Source organism: Alosa sapidissima, chromosome 12 (assembly GCF_018492685.1).
Source record: "Alosa sapidissima isolate fAloSap1 chromosome 12, fAloSap1.pri, whole genome shotgun sequence".
NCBI classification, from domain to species: domain Eukaryota; kingdom Metazoa; phylum Chordata; class Actinopteri; order Clupeiformes; family Clupeidae; genus Alosa; species Alosa sapidissima.
In genome coordinates, this window is record NC_055968.1 from 35,959,078 (window position 1) to 35,983,826 (window position 24,749).

The 24,749-nt window shown below is 47.3% G+C and overlaps 1 protein-coding gene across 1 annotated transcript in view; it reads left to right on the top strand.

Annotated features, from left to right (window-relative positions):
• The window catches only part of apc2 (APC regulator of WNT signaling pathway 2), a 39,918-nt gene that overhangs the window by 6,481 nt on the left and 8,688 nt on the right, over nt 1-24,749 (top strand). The window contains exons 2-9 of the mRNA XM_042057570.1: nt 7,611-7,762; nt 13,152-13,242; nt 14,983-15,280; nt 17,365-17,473; nt 19,155-19,268; nt 19,449-19,544; nt 22,911-23,003; nt 23,744-24,149. Coding sequence (XP_041913504.1) covers nt 7,628-7,762; nt 13,152-13,242; nt 14,983-15,280; nt 17,365-17,473; nt 19,155-19,268; nt 19,449-19,544; nt 22,911-23,003; nt 23,744-24,149 — 1,342 coding nt within the window. The 5' untranslated portion in view covers nt 7,611-7,627. The remainder of the gene's footprint in view (nt 1-7,610; nt 7,763-13,151; nt 13,243-14,982; nt 15,281-17,364; nt 17,474-19,154; nt 19,269-19,448; nt 19,545-22,910; nt 23,004-23,743; nt 24,150-24,749) is intronic.

Here is a 24,749-nt window from a genome sequence, read left to right on the forward strand (position 1 = left end):
GTGGTTAGATTCCATTTGTAATGACAGCCACTGTGATTTGGAAACACCACTGGTGCTATAATTGGGACCTCAGTCAGGACCATGCCCAGAAAACATCAACAATGAACATAAACAACAACACACACGGATGCTGAGCGTAATGGACGCACAATAACACACACGGATGCTGATCGCCACGGCGACGCCTCAGAAGGGAAGCAGAGTGCTCAGGCATGCTGTGGCTGCTTAATGGCAGGTGGTGTTACCAAGGCAACCAGACGATCTCGGAGTGGATAGCAGGATGAATGTGTGTGAAGATGTGTGTGTGTGTGTGCGTGCCTGTGCGTGTGTGTGTGAGGGAAATCCAGGGCTGCTTTTGGCCCTTTGTTCCTCTTGCTGTCTCCTCACAGCAACCGTGCGCTGGAGCTAAAACACGCTCAGGATTGAGCTCCACTCTCCACGAGAGGACAAAGCTGTAAATACCACATCTGTCTCATTAGGCACAAATGTGTACAGTATGTGCTCTTCAGACTGTAGGAGATATATTCAGTTCAGTATAAATAAACACTGGAACAGGATTCTGCCATATGGTTTCTATGAGTCTGTGACTTCCCCTTAAAAGAATCCAGTAACATTAAAATGCCTGAGTAGGCTACACACATCCGTTTCTGACAAAATGGCTGCCTCTCTCTCCTACACCCCCTTCCTCTGCCATGTCCCACTGTGACGGAGCTCCATCCTGGGTTTGATGTTGATTAGCTTCTGTGCGACGCTTGGCTGAGCGCGGGCCGATATCACCCATTCGAAGCGTCTCTGGCCTCAGCCTCTGTTCCGCACACATGAGCGGGCATGCAGCATCGCGGGGGTCACGCCTGGTTATATCACAGTGGGGTTCGTCCCTAGCCACAGGGCACGGGCACTGCTCAGTGGGCACAGAGTGGCATCGAGCGCAGATGTCTGCCACACTGGTCACCCATGCTACAGTAGCTCCGTGTTTGTAGTTGTTGTTTTGTTTTGTTGTTGTGGCCTTGTGGTGTTCTGTGGTGGGATTCTATGAGGTGTACTGTTCTAGTGTGTGTGTGTGTGTGTGTGTCGGTGTTGATCAGTCTCAAATGGCGTCTTGGACCACACTTTGTAGTAATCACAGAAACAGCAGGGGTGGCGCTACTGAGCGCGTGCAGAAGGCTGGGGGTTGCAGGATCGCTGGCGCTACTGAGCGCGTGCAGAAGGCTGGGGGTGGTGTGTGTGCTTGATGCTGCAGAGGAGACAAAGATAAACTCAATATGAAAGATGGCGGCGCAGTTCAAAAGCTGATTTTTCTCTGGTGAGCCTTGATGCATTATATATCGACTCGACAGGCACGGTCAGGAGGTCAAGCAGGAGCAATGGAGGCGTGCACACACACACACACACACACACACACACTAATATATGCACACACACACACACACACACATACACTAATATACACACACATACACTAATATACGCACACGCACACACATGCACTAATAGACACACACACACACACACTAATATACGCACACGCACACACATGCACAGACACACACACTCACAGCAGCAGCTCTTAGGCTTGACATTTACAGTAAACCTGAGGACACAGAGAGAGAAATACGGTGTGTGTGTGTTTGTGTGTGTGTGTGTGTGTGTGTGTGTGTGTGTGTGTGTGGAGGAAATGCGTGGGGGTTGGGTTAGTGGCTGAGGATCATTTTGATGGGGTGTATCTGCAGCGTTTTAGCACCTTTTCTCTGGGAGAGCGGGAGGGGTGGGGGATTGGCTGTTTCCATAGCGACTGCTTTGGAGCCGTGCCCCTCTCATTGGCTGAGCTCTAGCACTCTCTTGGCTGTCCCCCTCGGGAGAAGATCTCCGCACAGATTACCCAGCCAGCCCTGCGGTAGCTCACACACACATATACATACACACACACACACATTGTCTCATATACTGTACACACACACACACACTGTCTCATACACACACACACACACACACACACACACAAACACACACTGTCTCATATACACACACACACACACACACACACACACACACTGTCTCATACACACACAAACACACACTGTACATTTTCACATGCGCATGCACACACACACACACACACACACACACACACACACACATTCTGTATATGCAGTGAGGAGAGAGATTGGAGAAGACAAAAGAGAAATAACTAGTACTACTCCTGACACTAATGTGTCACAACGATTAAGGCGTCAGCCTCAGCCAATGAAGATGGAGGCAAATCCATGGTCCAGTTCCCCCCTGAACACACACACACACACACACACACACACACACACACACACACACACACACAATCACATGTATTCCCAATGTATTCCTTTATTCCTTTTGATCAGAGAAGCAAAGTGAAGCAGGAGAGATGCTCCAACTGTGTTATGTCCCAGTGGAATAGACCACATGGCACACACACACACACACACACACACACACACACACACACACACACCGCATGGCAAATCTGGCTCCAACATCAGTGGCCTGCCTTGCTGACAGCTCCCTGCATTAATGAGCTCCTCAACGCCTTCGTTTATATGAGATGAAGATTGACAAACTCATCTGTGTGTGTGTGTGTGTGTGTGTGTGGCTTGATGGTCTTTTGGGCCCCCACCATCGACTTCAAGGCAGTGCGGTCACCGTCGACTAACCATAACCATAACCATACTGTAACCCTTAACTAACCCTAGCGCCTTCCAGGCAGCGCTGCCTTGATGGTAATTTTCATGTATCCCAGTTATCTTGAAACTCAGTCAGGATGAATGGTCAATCAGGAAACAGGCTTTATTCTTTACAATGATGCGCATCAAGGGAGAGCCACAAGTTTCACCAAGAGGATTCACCCGTATCTCTAACTACACAGAGGTGTATACTAACTTTATGTTACAAACAAAAGAAGGAGTGACCTCTAGGTCCAACCCAGTTTGAATATTCAATAGAAAGGGAGGATGAGGATTAGGCCTTCATCAGGTCTGGTCAGCTTCTATTGTCTTTTAATTAAAACTACCCCCTTTCCTGGGAAATTCCTCAGAGGCCTGGCCCCTCACTGTTCTACAAACATTAACATTTCACACCTGGTGATAGGCAAAAGGCCTCTAGACAGGCTTTCATTGAATTCAAGGATAAACAAAGGATGCTTGCAAAGGACAAGGACAGGAGAAATACAGTAGACTGTAAAGCTCATTCACAATTCTCTCACGCCCAAAAGACCATAGTTAGTGTGTGTGTGGTGGTGGGGGCCCAAAAGACCATAGAGCGTGTGTGTGTGTGGTGGGGAGGTGATGAGGGGTCCTCAGCATTTCACAGCATATATGGCGATATGGGGCTTAATGTAGTGGCTTACATAGTCATATATCAATACTTATTGAAAAATATATTTAGATATAAACATATACTGTATTTATATGAAATTGGTATTATAATTGCAATTGAAACCTTGTGGGCAGAGTTGTCCTTCAGAGCCCCTATAGACCTGTGACCTTTAGACCTGTGACCTTTAGAGCCCCTATAGACCTGTGACCTTTACAGACCTGTGACCTTCAGAGCCCCTATAGACCTGTGACCTTTAGACCTGTGTCCTTTAGAGCCCCTATAGACCTGTGACCTTTAGACCTATGACCTTTAGAGCCCCTATAGACCTGTGACCTTTAGACCTGTGTCCTTTAGAGCCCCTATAGACCTGTGACCTTTAGACCTGTGTCCTTTAGAGCCCCTATAGACCTGTGACCTTTAGACCTATGACCTTTAGAGCCCCTATAGACCTGTGACCTTTAGTCCCTAAAGACCTCCATGCAGGTTCAGCTCTGGGCGGTCCTGGGCCAGCACAGGGCCAGATCTGATGGAGACTTATCTTCTTTGACATGTGACAGGATGGAAACATCCCCTCAAATGGAGCATGAATATCCCTCTTGGTGAGCTGACCATTAGCTGTGTCCGTGCATTGACCGTGCGAGGCTCTATTAGTGTTTTGATTGATTAGCTGGGGCTGCATGGTCTTTGCATAACCATCTGACATCACAGGGTGTGTGTGTTTCCCAGCAGCCTGCTGTCTGGATGGGTATTGTGTTTGTGTCTGGAGAGAGACCACGGGGTGTGTGTGGGTGTGTGTATGATTCTAGCTGTCAGGCAACTGGCAGACAAATGATGTGTCTGAACACACAGAGCGATTCTGAACACACACACGGAGCGATTCTGAACACACAAACGGAGCGATTCTGAACACACAGATGGAGCGACTGTTGATGTAGGTGTGCATGTAAGTACTGCCACTGAATTTAGATATTATCAAATTTGGTTTTGCTTTTGTTTTGATTGTGCAAATTAAAAGGGACAAAGGTAGAGAAATGAGGGATTTATTTATACAGTACAAGTGCTTAAACATACATAGCACTGTTCTTTCATATTCAATGTGAAAATAATAAAATAGCAAGGTGATTTTGTAAAGCGAGGATATCTAAAGTGAAGACTGGCTCTGCGCCCCAGTTATGTGCCATTGGCTGCCCTCCACAAATCTTGTGAGAGCGTCAGGAAGCTTTTTGATGTATGGTGACTCGGGGACCTCTTTGATGTATGGTAGCTGTAGGCGTTCGACTGAATGGGTTGTGCTAAGGTCGGCAGAAACGCCTATGACGTCCTAGAGCCACCTCCCCCATCGCAGCTGAGGAGGAGAGACTCACCTCAGAAGGACAAAGCCTTCAGGCCCACACACACATGCATACACACACTCACACACACTCCGCATGCACACAGCTCTTAACAATGAAGAGGAGGAGTAAAATATTATGTGAGTGGATCGCCGTAATTACTCCTCCCAGTCTTGGATCAAGGAGTCCGATTTTCTCTCCAGTTAGCTCACGATTTCCATTTTGATATGCGTTGCATTCCATATCTCCACATGAGTGTGAGTGTGTGTGCTTTGCGTTCCATACTGTATATGCACATGAGTGTGAGTGTGTGTGAGCACTGTGTGTACAGTGATTTAATCTGCTTTAATTCAATTGTTTAATGATATTGTCATTAGTGCGACATTGCAGAGGATTGTGTGTGTGTGTGTGTGTGTGTGTGTGTGTGTGTGTGTACAGTATATGAGACAGTGTGTTCAGTGCTGTCACCAGCCACGAGGCGATACGGGCGTGAATAATTTCAATCTGTCTCATGATGTGTGACAAGTAGCAGCCTGGCACACACACACACACACACACACACACACACACACACACTGCCACACACACACACACACACAACCACAGCCACACCCACAGGCACACAGATGGATTGGCCTCATTATGCACCAAAAGAGTGCTGAGGTTTGAAGCGTAGGAAGCTGCGTCTGCTTTTCTCTGGCCAGTCAGGGGGAAATGAATCCCCAGGTGACCCCAAACTAGGTGAGCGTGGCTGCCAACCTCGCTCCAGGTGAAACACAACAGCCTGGCTGACCACAACAACACCGCTGTTTCATAGGGATTTAGTGTATACTTGTTGATGTTATATATATATATATACATCAACAAGTATAAGAGTATATATATATATATATATATATATCAACAAGTATAAGTATATATATATATATATATATATAACAACAACACCGCTGTTTCATAGGGATTCAGTGCAGCTACAACAGTATTATATAGCACACAGTTACATTCTACAAACTACACAGCGAACGAGAGACTGAATCCCCTGTTCTCCACTGAAAAGGTGTCTGAATCCTCCACTGTAAAGGTGTCTGAATCCCATGTTCTCCACTGAAAAGGTGTCTGAAAAACCCTCTTAAATTTGTTCTTCAGACCAGTACAGACTAGTATTACTATTAAATGCGGTAAACTATATACAATCTCCATCAAATACAGACACTGTCGATGTTGCAAATGGTTGTTTTGTTTAAGTATCAAGAATGTTAAATGCAGGACTGTATATTGACATGAGCATGTCTGTAACACTGCCTCCACTGCGATGCTTGCTCACTGTATTTCTCCAGTCATACAAATGATATACAAACGGTGGATTCAGGTGTAGCCAGGCGCAAACATCCATCACAACAGAGATAAACTCTATTTGACAGCCCACTGAGCGGACTCTATAGTCTGGGAGAGAGATGAAAGCCAGGCGTCTTAGTGAACACAGTGAAAGCGCTTCATCAACGATATTATGATATTACTTTCTCCGTTATTTCATCTCTCTCAGCTGCCGATCCATGTCCGCACTTCTACTCATCGTTATAATAAAAGAAGATCTCGTAAATGATTTATAAATTAGATTTAACATCCAGCACAAGGTTATTGATTAGAGATGTTATTAAATCCCAGGTTTTATTAAATTGTACAAAATCTTAGATACGTTGGTGCCCTTTCCGTTGATTGGCTGTTTTAATGCTCGTGCTGTAGTTTACTGTAACAATGTGAGAGAACAGAATCTCACAGAGACATTCCACACTGTCATTGGCCATACTGACATTCCACACTGTTATTGATCATACTGACATTCCACACTGTCATTGGTCATACTGACATTCCACACTGTTATTGGCCATACCATCATACTGACATTCCACACTGTCATTGGCCATACCATCATACTGACATTCCACACTGTCATTGGCCATACTGACATTCCACACTGTCATTGGTCATACCATCATACTGACATTCCACACTGTCATTGGCCATACTGACATTCCACACTGTCATTGGTCATACCATCATACTGACATTCCACACTGTCATTGGCCATACCATCATACTGACATTCCACACTGTCATTGGTCATACTGACATTCCACACTGTCATTGATCAAACTGACATTCCACACTGTCATTGGCCATACCATCATACTGACATTCCACACTGTCATTGGCCATACTGACATTCCACACTGTCATTGGTCATACCATCATACTGACATTCCACACTGTCATTGGCCATACCATCATACTGACATTCCACACTGTCATTGGTCATACTGACATTCCACACTGTCATTGATCAAACTGACATTCCACACTGTCATTGGCCATACCATCATACTGACATTCCACACTGTCATTGACCATACTGACATTCCACACTGTCATTGGCCATACTGACATTCCACACTGTCATTGGTCATACCATCATACTGACATTCCACACTGTCATTGGTCATACTGACATTCCACACTGTCATTGATCAAACTGACATTCCACACTGTTATTGGCCATACCATCATACTGACATTCCACACTGTCATTGGTCATACTGACATTCCACACTGTCATTGGTCATACTGACATTCCACACTGTCATTGACCATACTGACATTCCACACTTTTATTGATCATACTGACATTCCACACTGTCATTAATCATACTGACATTCTACACTGTCATTGGTCATACTACTGACATTCCACACTGTCATTAATCATACTGACATTCCCCACTGTCATTGGTCATACTGAACTTATACCGTCCTACTCTAACAGGGACTTTCTCTCATGTTTTTGATATTATGCCTCATCCATCCAGTTGATATATATATATGTGTGTGTGTGTGTGTGTGTGTGTGTGTGTGTGTGTGTTCGTGTTCCAGGGACCCAGTGGTGTGATATGGCGAACGCGTCGTATGACCAGCTCGTGCGACAGGTAGAGGATCTCCGCAAGGAGAACTCTCACCTGCGCCGGGAGCTGCAGGATAACTCCCATCACCTGTCCAAACTGGAGAACGAGACTTCCGACATGAAGGTATGGCAGCTCACCAGGGACAAAACACACCCCTTCACACCTCTGGATTCATATCTGTATGAATGATGAATTTTACATGATTTATTAGCACATTTACACACGTTACACATTATTCTGCATCTAGATTATGACACACGTTACACATTATTCCGCTTCTAGATTATGACACACGTTACACATTATTCTGCATCTAGATTATGACACACGTTACACATTATTCTGCTTCTAGATTGTGGATGCATTCAATTGCATGAGTTTCCTTCCTTTGATATGCTTGGTGAAACATGGGGATTTTGGAGATGAAAGGATATAGACTACAAAATGCCGATGCTTTCTTTACAGATGGCTTACCTCGCTAATAGGCTATAAGATAACCATGCTACGTTACAGATGGCTTCCCAGGCTATCCCCTACTGAGCCTGCCTAAGGCAGATGGGACCCCCCTTCTAAGTACTCTAAGATTTTGCTCAGTGGTTTCCCAATTTCCTATAATGCACCTGGAGATAGTGTTCTGTTTGTAGCCTTATGTGAATAAATAAAAAATGAAAAGGAAACATTTAGTTGAATAGTGGATGCATTCAATTGCTTGAGTTTCCTGCATCTAGTTTTAGCTGTGATGAAGGCTTTGTTCTTAGTCTGTTCAGTTACCCCCTGGCGTGGTAGATATAGTGAACTACGGGATGTCCTGGGCTCTTTTGCCGTCTTACTGAGTGATGAGTCTGACGATGTCCCCTCTCCCCCTCTGCGGTGACCCAGTTGCTCTAAATGGCCATAACACTGTTAACGGCGTGTGCCTGCACTGTCCAGAGAGACCGATGGCTCTGCTCACGTGACCTCACTACTGCTCTCCTCTCTCAGACACCGCTCTGATCTTTCTCTTTACTCATCCCTCTCTCTCTCTCTCTTTCTCTTGTCCCTCTCTGTTTCTCTTTCTTTTACAGTTTTCTCTCTTCCTCCCCTTCCTCTCCCTACTTCTCTTTCTCTCAAACACCGCCCTTCTCTATCTCTCACTTTCTCTCTATCCTCTTCTCTCTCTCTCTTTCTCTCAAACACCGCCCTTCTCTATCTCTCACTTTCTCTCTATCCTCTTCTCTCTCTCTCTTTCTCTCAAACACCGCCCTTCTCTATCTCTCACTTTCTCTCTATCCTCTTCTCTCTCTCTCTTTCTCTCAAACACCGCCCTTCTCTATCTCTCACTTTCTCTCTATCCTCTCTTCTCCCTCTCTTTCTCTCAACCACTGCCCTTCTCTATCTCTCACTTTCTCTCTATCCTCTCTTCTCCCTCTCTTTCTCTCAACCACTGCCCTTCTCTATCTCTCACTTTCTCTCTATCCTCTCTTCTCTGTCTCTCTTTCTCTCAACCACTGCCCTTCTCTATCTCTCACTTTCTCTCTATCCTCTCTTCTCCCTCTCTTTCTCTCAACCACCGCCCTTCTCTATCTCTCACTTTCTCTCTATCCTCTCTTCTCCTTCACTGTCTCTCAACCACTGCCCTTCTCTATCTCTCACTTTCTCTCTATCCTCTCTTCTCCCTCTCTTTCTCTCAACCACCGCCCTTCTCTATCTCTCACTTTCTCTCTATCCTCTCTTCTCTGTCTCTCTTTCTCTCAACCACTGCCCTTCTCTATCTCTCACTTTCTCTCTATCCTCTCTTCTCCTTCACTGTCTCTCAACCACTGCCCTTCTCTATCTCTCACTTTCTCTCTATCCTCTCTTCTCCCTCTTTCTCTCAACCACCGCCCTTCTCTATCTCTCACTTTCTCTCTATCCTCTCTTCTCTGTCTCTCTTTCTCTCAACCACTGCCCTTCTCTATCTCTCACTTTCTCTCTATCCTCTCTTCTCCCTCTCTTTCTCTCAACCACTGCCCTTCTCTATCTCTCACTTTCTCTCTATCCTCTCTTCTCCCTCTCTTTCTCTCAACCACTGCCCTTCTCTATCTCTCACTTTCTCTCTATCCTCTCTTCTCCTTCACTGTCTCTCAACCACTGCCCTTCTCTATCTCTCACTTTCTCTCTATCCTCTCTTCTCCCTCTTTCTCTCAACCACCGCCCTTCTCTATCTCTCACTTTCTCTCTATCCTCTCTTCTCCCTCTTTCTCTCAACCACCGCCCTTCTCTATCTCTCACTTTCTCTCTATCCTCTCTTCTCTCTCTCTCTTTCTCTCAAACACCGCCCTTCTCTATCTCTCACTTTCTCTCCCTCATCTTATCTCTCTCTTTCTCTCAACCACTGCCCTTCTCTATCTCTCACTTTCTCTCTCCTCCATCCTCTCTTCTCTTCTCTCCATTCTTTCTTGTCCCTGTCTTTCCCTCTCTCTCTCCGTTTCTACTCCCCCCCTCTCTCTCTCCGTTTCTACTCCCCCCCTCTCTCTCTCTTTCTCTCTCCCCATGAGCATCACATTCTAATGAATCTCGTCCACTTCGGGGATTTTCAGGTGAAATTACACTGCAAGACATTATTACTGATTTATTGCAGGAAGCTGCAGTGTATCAGCGATGGCTTAGCTAGCTATTACAGCAGCATCACGTCATCAGAGCTTTATTGCAAGGCAGAATTGGGCCATGGCTATTTTGTTCCCTTCCTAAATCCACCAAACTGGCCCTAGTAAATGTGATAGGCAGGGAGGAAATTGGGTTAAATTATGAGGAGTCACTCCCTGCTGAGTCCCTCTTCCCTGGGATGTGGGCAGTGCCTGCTGAGTCCCTCTTCCCTGGGATGTGGGCAGCGCCTGCTGAGTCCCTCTTCCCTGGGATGTGGGCAGCGCCTGCTGAGTCCCTCTTCCCTGGGATGTGGGCACTGGGATGTGGGCAGCGCCTGCTGAGTCCCTCTTCCCTGGGATGTGGGCAGCGCCTGCTGAGTCCCTCTTCCCTGGGATGTGGGCACTGGGATGTGGGCAGCGCCTGCTGAGTCCCTCTTCCCTGGGATGTGGGCAGTGGGATGTGGGCAGCGCCTGCTGAGTCCCTCTTCCCTGGGATGTGGGCACTGGGATGTGGGCAGCGCCTGCTGAGTCCCTCTTCCCTGGGATGTGGGCAGTGGGATGTGGGCAGCGCCTGCTGAGTCCCTCTTCCCTGGGATGTGGGCAGCGCCTGCTGAGTCCCTCTTCCCTGGGATGTGGGCAGCGCCTGCTGAGTCCCTCTTCCCTGGGATGTGGGCAGTGGGATGTGGGCAGTGGGATGTGGGCAGCGCCTGCTGAGTCCCTCTTCCCTGGGATGTGGGCACTGGGATGTGGGCAGCGCCTGCTGAGTCCCTCTTCCTCTTCCGTTCTCTCTGCTGCTGCCACGGGGGTTTCTGCCCAAACTCACGTCCTCTCAGGCAGCTACGCAGCTCCCAAAAGCTGCATCTGTGCCCCAGTGGAACCATGCCAATATGAAATTATTTAAAACGTGCACTTTCTCCTAGCTGCAGTGCACTTTCTCCTAGCTGCAGTGTTCCTAATGATTTAAAACGTGCACTTTCTCCTAGCTGCAGTGTTCCTAATGATTTAAAATGTGCACTTTCTCCTAGCTGCAGTGTTCCTAATGATTTAAAACGTGCACTTTCTCCTAGCTGCAGTGTTCCTAATGATTTAAAATGTGCACTTTCTCCTAGCTGCAGTGCACTTTCTCCTAGCTGCAGTGTTCCTAATGATTTAAAATGTGCACTTTCTCCTAGCTGCAGTGTTCCTAATGATTTCAAAAGTGCCTAATGCACTATGATATGTACATATTGCATCACTGGTTGAAAAGGAAGCTGCACATCTCCAAATGTGGATTCAGACTATTTAGATTTTTGAATGACGTTCCCGGTGATGACATTCCCAAAGATGATTGGTGAGGATATTCCCCTTTCCGTCAACGCACAGCACAGGAGTGTGTGTTTGCTTCAGCGTTCGTGGATGACTTGAGGATTTAGGGTGTGTTGTGAAGATGTTTTGTTGCCTTTGTACAAAGCTTAGTGGCAGTTTTTAGCTGTTTCTCTAAATATGGCTCTAAATCTCTAAATATGGCTCCTGAGTCTGTTTACACTGACTTGTATCGTAATTGCAAAAAAGGAAATAATCGTCCGAAAATACAGTTTTACAAACACACTAGTCCTTACTTTATTATTATTACAATGTCATGTCCTTCAACGCAAACAGAGGGAATGGAAAGATTTGTTTCCATCTCTGTCCTCAAGATCTATCAATCTCAGGTGTGTGTGTGTGTGTGTGTGTGTGTGAACGTGACCTGTGGCCACATGTTGGCTTTGACAGTGGTTTATGTCAGAGTGTTTTTGATCTTTAAGCTGAGGCGGATTGGTGTCGCTCTGTGTGTGTGTGTGTGTGTGCGCTGTCAATCCCAGCATGCCAGCGGGCCACACGTGTCCTCAGCAGCTGGGAGCGCAGCTGGATAATCCCTCGTGCTAAAGCCCCAGTTCCAGGGGTCAGTCTCTTTCTTTGGCGGTCAGAGAGCTGGAGACGACGTTATCTGCGTCACACACACACACTTGCCAAGGCGTTTTAAACACATAGCACCATGCCGTTGGGCGTTCCTCTGGGAATATCTGCTCGATTCTGAAATATCACACCCTCTTCACGACATGGAGCCTGCAGAAAAGGCTAGTGTTCAGGATTTCATCCGATTTCATTCCATCTGAAATAAGGACAAACAGATGAGAGGATTTACATGCTAGCTGCGCTAGTGGCTGTAGTGCCTGTTGTATCAACAAAGGTGTTTGTTGTAAGGCTGTGAGTGTTGTAATGTTAGCAGCGAGATGGGATGCTTGTTGTAAGGCTGTGTGAGTGTTGTAATGTTAGCAGCGAGATGGGATGCTTGTTGTAAGGCTGTGTGAGTGTTGCAATGTTAACAGTGAGGGTGTTTGTTGTAAGGCTGTGGGTGTTGTAATGTTAACAGTGAGGGTGTTTGTTGTAAGGCTGTGGGTGTTGCAATGTTAACAGTGAGGGTGTTTGTTGTAAGGCTGTGGGTGTTGCAATGTTAGCAGTGAGGGTGTTTGTTGTAAGGCAGTGGGTGTTGTAATGTTAGCAGCGAGATGGGATGCTTGTTGTGGTTTTATCTGTAAGGTTGTTTGTTGTGGGTGTTTTTTGCTGTGTCATCCCTGACGAGCAGTCTCAGTGATGAAGGGGCTGGGAGGGAGAGGGGATGGGGGGGGGGAGTGGGTACCAGTGATGCTGACTGCTTCCTGTTCCTGTTGGTTCAGGAGGTGCTACGGGGGGGTGGGGGAGTGGGTACCAGTGATGCTGACTGCTTCCTGCTCCTGTTGGTTGCAGGAGGTGCTACGGGGGGGGTGGGGGAGTGGGTACCAGTGATGCTGACTGCTTCCTGCTCCTGTTGGTTGCAGGAGGTGCTACGGGGGGGGGTGGGGGAGTGGGTACCAGTGATGCTGACTGCTTCCTGTTCCTGATGGTTGCAGGAGGTGCTACGGCAGCTGCAGAAGAAGCTGGAGCAGGAGGCGTGCACTCTGGCCTCGTCAGGGAGGACGGACGTACTCGACCAGCTCAAAGGTATACACACACACACACACCCTACATACCGACACATACACACACACACAGACGCACCTTCTCTCTCTTTCACACACCGACACACACACACACACCCTCTCTCTCTCTCTCACACACCAACACACACACACCCTCTCTCTCTCTCACACACCGACACACACACACACGCACCCTCTCTCACACACGCTCTCTCTATTTCTCTATCACACACACAGACACACACACACCCTCTCTCTCACACACACACCGACACACACACACACACACTCTCTCTCTCTCCCTCACACACACAAACACACACACACTCTCTCTCTCTCACACACACCAACACACACACACCCTCTCTCTCTCTCTCACACCGACACACACACACACACAGGCACCCTCTCTCTCTCACACACACCGACACACACACACACGCACCCTCTCTCTCACACACACATCGACACACACACACTCTCTCTCTCCCTCACACACACAAACACACACACACACTCTCTCTCTCTCACACACACCAACACACGCACACACACACCAACACACACACACACACACAGGAAACCCTTTATCACGCGATGACTCAGAACACAGATTCAGAAATAACTATACAAATGGCATAGCAAAGCCTCGAACAGAACAACAATAAATGCTTTTTCAGCCATGCTGCATATTTTTCCTGTTTACTTGGTTGTTTATCAGACTGCTTGCTGCATGTTTTTCCTGTTTACTGGGTTGTTTATCAGACTGTTTGCTTTTCACGATGCATCTCAGTCGAGCGTGAGAGCTTGTCTCGGCTCCGCTAATATCCTGAACGAGTTATTTTCTGCTCCAGTGTGAGCTGAGCATTAGCGGCACCAAATAATCAAAATAGAAACCGGCCGATGCTGCTGCTCATCATCTGACTAATCCCATTTCCGCCGCACCCTCGAGGAGAAGCAGTGACCATGCCGACATCTTTTAATGGAGTCTGAACTACACAAAAAGACTATTTCAAGTTCAGGCATGGTGGCAGTTTTCAGTGGGTGTTTTGTACTGAGCCTGAATGAGGCACAAAGTCATTTCAAGGTCACTCAAGAGAGGTTCTCTTTAAATGAAATTCTGTGAAACTTATCTTCACAGCTGCACATGGCTTTATCCAGTTATTGTAATCCAAAAGGAAAGCTTTTCATTCATTTTCAAAACTGCACTTGTACTATGAGCAACAAAAAAAACCTCTGGCTTATTTTCAGAGCTGCGCATAGACTTAACCAAAGTCCTTTTAGGCAAGTCCCTCCACTCGGCGGCCATTTGGCAACGCTTTTTGGGCACTCGTCGGGCATGCATTTCGGTAGAAATGCGCGTGCGCAAGGCTTCACGACACCAATCTTGCTCCAGCGGCGAGATCGCAACACATGATTGGCACAATGTCTTCACAACACACCATATGATTGGCTCAATGTATTCACATCACACCACATGATTGGCTCAATGTATACACATGTCGACGTTTTGCCGAGGAAGGGGTGGGATATGTGTAGACAACGGCCATATTGGCGTGACAAACTAGCCTCATGCATTTCTATGGAGTATTTTTTGAGTGCTGTGTCTCCACATTAGAAAGTCTCTGACTTAACTAACCATTAAAACCACCTTAAAATCCTACTCACTCATCTTTAGAACTGCACATGAATTTAACGTACACTTACAGCCAAAAAAATACTCATCATATGAGCTAAGAAACCCCTCTGACTCATTTTTCAGAGCTGCATATGGACCTAACCAACTATTATGAGCTGAAGTACCAGCCTCACAACCTGCGTGTGCTTCCTGAGTCTCTGGCCTCCGCGTCTGGGGAGGGGGAGGATCGCCTGGCCCGGCCCACCTCCAGCCAGGGCCGAGCCAGGAGCCCCCACCGACCCTCGTCCCGCCAGAGTCTCTCCGTAGCTGGGGAGGGCACAGCCATACACCCCCACCTCATGGACAGCTCCATCTCCAAAGCAGGCCTGATGGGGGAGGGCCGCGTCACGGCACAGCACCTGGAGGACCTCTGCAAGGAGAGGTGAGGATGGAGAGAGGAGAGGAGGATGGAGGAGAGGAAGAGAGGAGAGGAGAGGATGGAGGGAGGAGAGGTGAGGATGGAGGGAGGAGAGGAGAGGAGAGGAGAGGATGGAGGGAGGAGAGGAGGATGGAGGAGAGGAAGAGAGGAGAGGAGAGGATGGAGGAGAGGAAGAGAGGAGAGGATGGAGGGAGGAGAGGTGAGGATGGAGGGAGGAGAGGAGAGGATGGAGGAGAGGAGAGGAGAGGATGGAGGGAGGAGAGGAGGATGGAGGAGAGGAAGAGAGGAGAGGAGAGGATGGAGGGAGGAGAGGAGAGGATGGAGGAGAGGAAGAGAGGAGAGGAGAGGTGAGGATGGAGGGAGGAGAGGATGGAGGAGAGGAGAGGAGAGGATGGAGGGAGGAGAGGAGGATGGAGGAGAGGAAGAGAGGAGAGGAGAGGTGAGGATGGAGGGAGGAGAGGAGAGGAGAGGATGGAGGGAGGAGAGGAGGATGGAGGGAGGAGAGGAGGATGGAGGAGAGGAAGAGAGGAGAGGAGAGGATGGAGGGAGGAGAGGAGAGGATGGAGGGAGGAGAGGAGGATGGAGGAGAGGAAGAGAGGAGAGGAGAGGTGATGATGGAGGGAGGAGAGGAGGATGGAGGAGAGGAAGAGAGGAGAGGATGGAGGGAGGAGAGGAGAGGATGGAGGGAGGAGAGGAGAGGATGGAGGGAGGAGAGGAGAGGAGAGGATGGAGGGAGGAGAGGAGAGGAGAGGATGGAAGAGAGGAGGGAGGAGAGAGGAGGAGAGAGGAGAGCTCCTACTGCCTGATGGGATTACCTGACTGCAGTGTACGGAGGATTAACACACACAGATTGATTTTATATGTTGGGTGGAGTATTGTCATGAAATCAGACCAAATTCGATTTCATTTCCAAGTACTTGTTTAAATAAGATGTCACCTGATCAGAATGAAAATGTAGTGCTTTAGCTGGAGCACAATGAAAATGTTGTGCATTATGAGGAGTCTCAACATATTAGTAATGTGTCTAGAAGTGTTTGACTCAATTAATGTGTAGTTCTGTTAGCTTGTTTGACGGTGTAGTTCTGTTAGCTTGTTTGATGGTGTAGTTCTGTTAGCTTGTTTGATGGTGTAGTTCTGTTAGCTTGGTTTGGCAGTGCAGTTCTGTTATGGTTTGACGGTGCAGTTCTGTTATTTTGACAGTGTAGTTCTGTTAGTTTGGTTTGACGGTAAGTCAGTGTTGTTACCTCTGCCAGGAGGTAATGTTTCTGGTGTGGTTTGTCGTTAAGTCTGTCTGTCCGTCGATCTGTGTACAGGATTATGCTAAAGCTAATGCTAAAGCTACTGGTATAATTTCAATGAAACCGGAAAGGTGTAGCATGGGCCAAGGACTAACTCATAACGTTTTGGAGCAGATCAGACTCATGGGCCAAGGACTAACTCATAACGTTTTGGAGCAGATCAGACTCGTTTTGGAGCAGATCAGACTCGTTTTGGAGCAGATCAGACTCGTTTTGGAGCAGATCTGACTCATGGGCCAACTGTAGAGAGTTTGCTTTCGCTACTTTTGTGCCATATGGCATTCATGCCTGGTTTTCCCTCTAGGACTCAAACCAAGGACATTTCTTGATGGTCTCACCCAAAATAGTGCCTTTGGAGTTCATGAAGTTTAGCTTTATTGGGCTGTATTTACATGTGGGTCTGATGTCGGGTTTCATTGGGTTTATGTGTGGTCCTGTTTGAGATTTGTTGGGTGTCACTGGCAGTATTTATTATGTTGTAATATGTGTGTTTTATTGGATGTCAACACTCTGATTTGCTCAGGTTTGATTAGGTTATATTTTTCGTGAGGTCCTGAGTTAGAGGCTGGGTGTTATATTTGTATTTTATTAGATGCTGCAGAGTTTAGTTATGATGTTTGGGTGTTACGGAGTATGGTAGTGTGTTTCTGGTTTATATTAGGCTGTGATTGTGATATTTGGGTTTCATTGGGCTGTGTTGACGTGTGGTCCTGTGTGTGTTTCTGATATGTGTGTGTGTGTGTGTGTGTGTGTTTCTGTAATGTGTGTGTGTGTGTGTGTGTGTTTCAGGGCCATGCTCCTGAGTGAGATTGAGAAAGAGGAATGTGAGCGCCACTGGTATTATTCTCAGCTGCAGGCCCTCTCACAGAAACTGGCAGAGCTGCCCCGCATTGAAACGGTAAGAGCAACTACACACACACACACACACACACACACACACACACACACACACGCACATACACACACACACACACACACACACACACGCACATACACACACGCACATACACACACACACACACACACACACACACACACACGCACATACACACACGCACACACATACACACAACACACACACACACACACACACACACACACACAACACGCACATACACACACACACACACACACACACACACACACACACACACAGAACCACAGACATACACACACAGAGAAACACACACACATAAGTGATACTATACTTTCCCACAGTAGCATAAACACACACAGATTACAAGAGCACTGAAGGATCAGATTGCTTGTGCTGAGTATCTGGCTAAACTTCAGCTCTCAGCTCTCAGCTTTGACTTGAGCCTGAAACATTATCTGTCAGGAGAGATGGGCTACTCACCAAACACTGTCCACTCTAACATATCTGCCCTCAACACAGATCAATCCACCCTCTCTTAAAGGCACAGACACCGTCCACTCTAACATATCTTCCCCTTAACACAGATCAATCCACCCTCTCTTAAAGGCACAGACACCGTCCACTCTAACATATCTTCCCCTCAACACAGATCAATCCACCCTCTTATAAAGGCACAGACACCGTCCACTCTAACATATCTGCCCTCAGATCAATCCACCCTCTCTTAAAGGCACAGACACCGTCCACTCTAACATATCTGCCCTCAACACAGATCAATCCACCCTCTCTTAAAGGCACAGACACCATCCACTCTAACATATCTGCCCTCAGATCAGATGTAGAACAGCACATCAGGGGGCAGGTTGCAGTGCTGTATCAGGGGGCAGGTTGCAGTGCTGCATCAGGGGGCAGGTTGCAGGGCTGTATCAGGGGGCAGGTTGCAGGGCTGTATCAGGGGGCAGGTTGCAGGGCTGTAGAACAGCTCATCAGGGGCAGGTTGCAGTGCTGTTTCAGGGGGCAGGTTGCAGGGCTGTAGAACAGCTCATCAGCCATAACTGTCAGGTTGTGATGTAGATCCTGCAGTCGGTGCACTGGGAATGGGATGGGTGTTCTGTAGGCCCCAGGTTGTATGATATATTGAATAGGTTGCAGGTTGTATGATATATTGAATAGGTTGCAGGTTGTATTATATATTAAATAGGTTGTATTATATATTAAATAGGTTGCAGGTTGTATTATATATTGAAAAGGTTGTAAAGAATATTAGCATGAACATAGGCATTTATATTTTGTGTGCAGTATATTTTGCATTGTATATTTAGATTTTATATTGTATACTAGTTTGTTGTGTGAGTTGTGCAGGTGGCAGGTTGTGATATGTGTTGTGCAAACTACAGGTTGATACATGTATCTTGTGCAGGCTGCAGGTTGTGATGTGCTGTGTGTTGCACAGACTGGATGTGATGTGTGATGTGTAATGTGTGGTGTGTGTTGCCCAGACTGGATGTGATGTGTGATGTGTAATGTGTGGTGTGTGTTGCCCAGACTGGGTGTGATGTCTGATGTGTGATGTGTGTTGCATAGATTGGGTGTGATGTGTAATGTGTGATGTGTGTTGCACAGACTGGATGTGATGTCTGATGTGTGATGTGTGTTGCATAGACTGGGTGTGATGTGTGATGTGTGTTGTGTCTGGTCCTAGTTCTCCATCCAGATGGACATGATCCGGCAGCAGCTGGAGTTCGAGGCCCAGCAGGTGCGCTCCGTTATGGAGGAGCGTTTCGGCACCAGTGACGAGATGGTGCAGAGGACTCAGGTCTGTCACTTCCCATTATATGAAATAAGTCTATGACCTTAAGTCATTCTTCTGAACAGTACCAACAATCACTCTGACATAGCATTGGGTGCTGAGCATTCAGGTTATAGCAACAAAACAATGCAACTTGCATCTTCCTCTTCATCATCGTCATCATCGCCATCACTTCCTGTGCTGCAGATCCGCGTCGCTCGTCTGGAGCAGCTGGAGAAGGAGCTTCAGGAGGCACATGAGTCTCGCGCCCCTCTGGAGAAAACACCCACCTTAGAGAGTCAGGTATGCTAACAAGGCTGCTAACACCCACCTAAGAGAGTCAGGTATGCTAACAAGGCTGCTAATTCAACACCCACCTTAGAGAGTCAGGTATGCTAACAAGGCTGCTAATTCAACACCCACCTTAGAGAGTCAGGTATGCTAACAAGGCTGCTAACACCCACCTTAGAGAGTCAGGTATGCTAACAAGGCTGCTAATTTAACACCCACCTTAGAGAGTCAGGTATGCTAACAAGGCTGCTAATTCAACACTCACCTTAGAGAGTCAGGTATGCTAACAAGGCTGCTAACACCCACCTTAGAGAGTCAGATATGCTAACAAGGCTGCTAACACCCACCTTAGAGAGTCAGGTATGCTAACACACAGGCTGCTAACACCCCCCTTAGAGAGTCAGGTATGCTAACAAGGCTGCTAATTCAACACCCACCTTAGAGAGTCAGGTATGCTAACAAGGCTGCTAATTCAACACTCACCTTAGAGAGTCAGGTATGCTAACAAGGCTGCTAACACCCACCTTAGAGAGTCAGATATGCTAACAAGGCTGCTAACACCCACCTTAGAGAGTCAGGTATGCTAACACACAGGCTGCTAACACCCACCTTAGAGAGTCAGGTATGCTAACAAGGCTGCTAATTCAACACCCACCTTAGAGAGTCAGGTATGCTAACAAGGCTGCTAATTCAACACCCACCTTAGAGAGTCAGGTATGCTAACAAGGCTGCTAACACCCACCTTAGAGAGTCAGGTATGCTAACAAGACTGCTAATTCAACACCCACTTTAGAGAGTCAGGTATGCTAACAAGGCTGCTAATTCAACACCCACCTTTATCAGAAAGTCAGGTATGCTAACAAGGCTGCTAAAACCCACCTTAGAGAGTCAGGTATGCTAACAAGGCTGCTAATTCAACACCCACCTTTATCAGAAAGTCAGGTATGCTAACAAGGCTGCTAATTCAACACCCACCTTAGAGAGGCAGGTATGCTAACAAGGCTGCTAATTCAACATCCAGGGTGGACCTGGGGTTGTTGTTGAGAGGAAATGGCAGCTTGTGCTAGCCTACCTGATTCAGGGTGGACCTGGGGTTGTTGAGAGGAAATGGCAGCTTGTGCTAGCCTGCCGTTCAGCAAACAGTTATTGTGTGCACATCCCACGAAACGTTGCCTGTTTTGCATTAAATATATGGGAGTCAAAAGCAGTGTTGCGGACATTATATTTTTTCAATTAAGCTATATCAGGTAGGCTAGCACAAGCTGCCCTTTCCTCTCAACAACAACCCCAGGTCCACCCTGAATCAGGTAGGCTAGCACAAGCTGCCATTTCCTCTCAACAACAACCCCAGGTCCACCCTGAAAACGCCCCTCCTCCCCATCATCTGTAACAGTGTAATCAACATCCAATCAGTTTGACTCCACACACATTTAAAGATTACAGAAAACGGCTAAACTGGAAAAGTCTAATAGGGCCTTCGAAAAGGATTATAAACTGTTCAGTTATATCACTGTAGATATTAACTTGTTTATCACCATCCATTTTCCTCGATTCTCTACTGCTTTTACAATTTACAGTTTACTTTTTCATGTGCTGCAATGAATGTTTTATAAGAACTCTAAATTATTAAGCTTCTCTCAAAGATGTTGGCATAAACACTTTATGCGACAGGTCAGAAATGTAATTAGTGGTGTTGCAGGTTTAGTCTGCGTGTAGCATCTCAGGCAGAATATACAGTGCCCTATTGTCACGTCCATAACTATGAAATATTGTATCATTCCTGAAAAATGTTATGCTCTCTTTAAAATGTTTTTAAAATATGGCATATCATAAATAGCAGTATCCCTTAGACATGAAAACATAAGTCTAGTTAGAGTCATGATTGCTTGTGACTTTTATAGTTAGAATATTTTATTTATGCAGGTCTGCTTCAAATCCAATAAATGCAACCCTCAATAAAAGATGAGCTCCATTTCATAAATTAATCACTGTGAACATTTAGGACACGTCAGAAAGCCACACGTGTCAGTCACTCATAGTACACATGTGAGTTAGTTCTTCTGACTTGACTGGAGATATTTTCACAACTGAAGCTCTCCTGCACCCAGATCATTCACCTTTGAGCTGACTGAGACAAACAGTCCCTCCTGCTGCAGTGCGTAGCCTGCACACACACACATTCTCTCTCCCTCTCTCTCTGTCTCTCTCTTTCTGTCTCTCTCTATCTCTGTCTGTCACTCTCTCTCTCTCTCTCTCTCTCTGTCTCTCTCTCTCGTTACTGCGTGCATTCACCTTGCTGTCTCACCGTCCAGCGTCACACACTACCTCTGTGTGTTGCTAAGCAGAAAAGGGGACATGGCCCACTGTAGCTCCTCTGTGATTGGCTGCTCCCACAGTGGGTCCAGTGTCTCCCTGGCGCAGCGAGGCTGGCACCGGGAGAGCCTGGTTCCTCGAGATTTAGAGTGGACCGGTTACGGCCGGGCAAAACCTCAGCTCTCTGGCGTTTCTGACCGAGCGCACACTCCGAATAGTAATGCAGCGGAGACGGCACCACCACCTCTCGGGGAACTATAGCACAGCAACCAAACCTCCACAGACTCTGTGTTATTGGATCGTCAGTTTCTGCAATCACGTTGCTGCAATCCATGTTTTTGTTAATCTAGTCGACAACTCTACCTACATTTTGTTAAATCCTGGCAATCTATCAAGCAGACTGTTAGGCAGATGCCAGGCGATAGGCCTATACTCATTTCCATTTTGATAGAGTCATGTTAAATTTACAAGCTGACAGCACCTTTGTCCTTTTGTGTTTCCGCAGCACATTTATCACAATCAGGGAGAGCAATCTCAGTGTTCTGGTGTTGTTATTAGACGAGTCACACTCGCTTGGCTACATAAAGATATGCAGGGCGACATATGTGCTGCTCCGCCCCTTTTGTCTGAAACTGCATCAGATCGCAGCCAAGGCAGCGGCAGCATCAAAGGTTACCATAGCGATGGACCACAGGATGAAAGGGGGGAGGGGGAATGACTGGGCCTCAAGGGAGATGGAGGGAGCCGATTGGTTTGTCAGACGCAAATGGAACATGGCGGGGAGCCTGGATGCCTCACACATGGAAAAAGAAAGAAATAAGGGAAAGAAAGAAAAGAAAAGAAATAAGATATTTTACAAATACGTTTAAATATACAGGCGAGTAAAAAAGAAAGGAGATCTAGATTTTTTGTTGTCAGTGATTCTATATTATACATGCAGAATTTGTAAAAGATAACATTTGCAATTGACTTCATCCCTATAGTGAGGCTATTGGGCACTGTATACTCTGCTCACTGCAGACTGGAGAGCAAATGACCAGCTTTTCTGCCTTTATTATGACTCAGACTCTCAGCTGCTCATCCAAGCCCTCCATGTCAGAGATGGAGAATGTGTCCAACGCCTCGGGACAGGAGGCGCCGGGCGAGGCTGGAAGCAAGGTAAAATTATAGCACACACACACACACACATACACACACGCGCACACACACACACACACACACACACACACACACACATACACACACACATACACACACACACACATACACACACACACACACACGCACACACACACGCACACACGCACACACACACACACACGCATACAGTACACACACACACACACACACACATATACACTCACACACACACACACACACACACACACGCACACACACACATAAACACACACACATACACACACACACGCATACGCAGCTTTTTGACACACATAATTCATATGCCTCTGAAATCTGTAACAGCAGCATCCTCATCCTCTAGAGCAGATATGCTCACACACAAACACTTCCTCATAGCCCCCATGTCAATGTCACTGAGCAGGCAAGAGAACTGCAGACCTTTCAGCTTTATATTCTAATTCCCTGACCAGCCCGCTGACCTTTCAGCTTTTTATTCTAATTCCCTGACCAGCCCGCTGCTCCGTGCGCCTGGTCATCCTGCAGGGGTCTGACCGGAGGAGAGAAATCTGCTAACCTCTGACGTTTCTCTCTCCCCTCGCTCCTCGTGCGTGGGTTCTCCAGGTGGAGATGGTGTTCTGCTAACCTCTGACGTTCTCTCTCCCCTCGCTCCTCGTGCGTGGGTTCTCCAGGTGGAGATGGTGTTCTGCTAACCTCTGACGTTTCTCTCTCCCCTCGCTCCTCTTCCTCCGCTCCACTAGGTGGAGATGGTGTTCTGGCTGCTGTCCATGCTGGCCACGCGGGACCGCGAGGAGATGTCGCGCACGCTGCTCGCCATGTCCAGCTCGCAGGACAGCTGCATCGCCATGCGCAAGTCCGGCTGCGTCCCGCTGCTGGTGCAGATCCTGCACGACGGGCCCGAGGGGGTGGGCGCCGCGGCGACGGGGGAGGCCGGAGGAGGCGGCGGCGGGAGCAGCCGGGAGGCGCGTTCACGGGCGAGCGCCGCGCTGCACAACATCATCTACTCGCAGCAGGACGAAGGGCAGGCCAGGCGCGAGATGAGGGTGCTGCACGTGCTTGAGCAGATCCGCTCGCACTGCGAGAGCGGCTGGGACTGGATGGAAGGCCACCTCGCCACTCCCTCACCTGGAGGGACCAGCACCACAGGTCAGCATCGCATGCGGCAAATACAGCATACTGTATACTACACTCAGTACAGTATACTCAGTAGAGTTTAGCTGGGGGAAAGGGTGGGACAGCATGCATACTCTAGCAGTGTGAGCTCAGGGCATTACCACTGGATCGCTTGCATAATTGTCCCTGTATTGTCTAATAGAGTACGTGAATAGCTAACCTGTAAACCTGTGGTAATCACACACTTTATTTCACTATATGTTTGGTCACAGTATGACATTTATCACAATATTATTTATCTCTGACCCTTGGTACTGTAGGTACTATCGTAAGCACTATTGTTTATCTGACAATGCCTCACTGTATAGGGCATGTCTCAATGTCTCACCTTATAGGGCATGTCTCAACGCCTCACCTTATAGGGCATGTCTCAATGTCTCACCTTATAGGGCATGTCTCAACGCCTCACCTTATAGGACATGTCTCAACGCCTCACCGTATAGGGCATGTCTCAACACCTCACCTTATAGGGCACCGTATAATCCTCCGTATAGGGCACTGTATAAGGCATGTCTCAAAAAGGATTTTGATAGATAGATACTTTATTGATCCCCAAGGGGAAATTCAAGAATG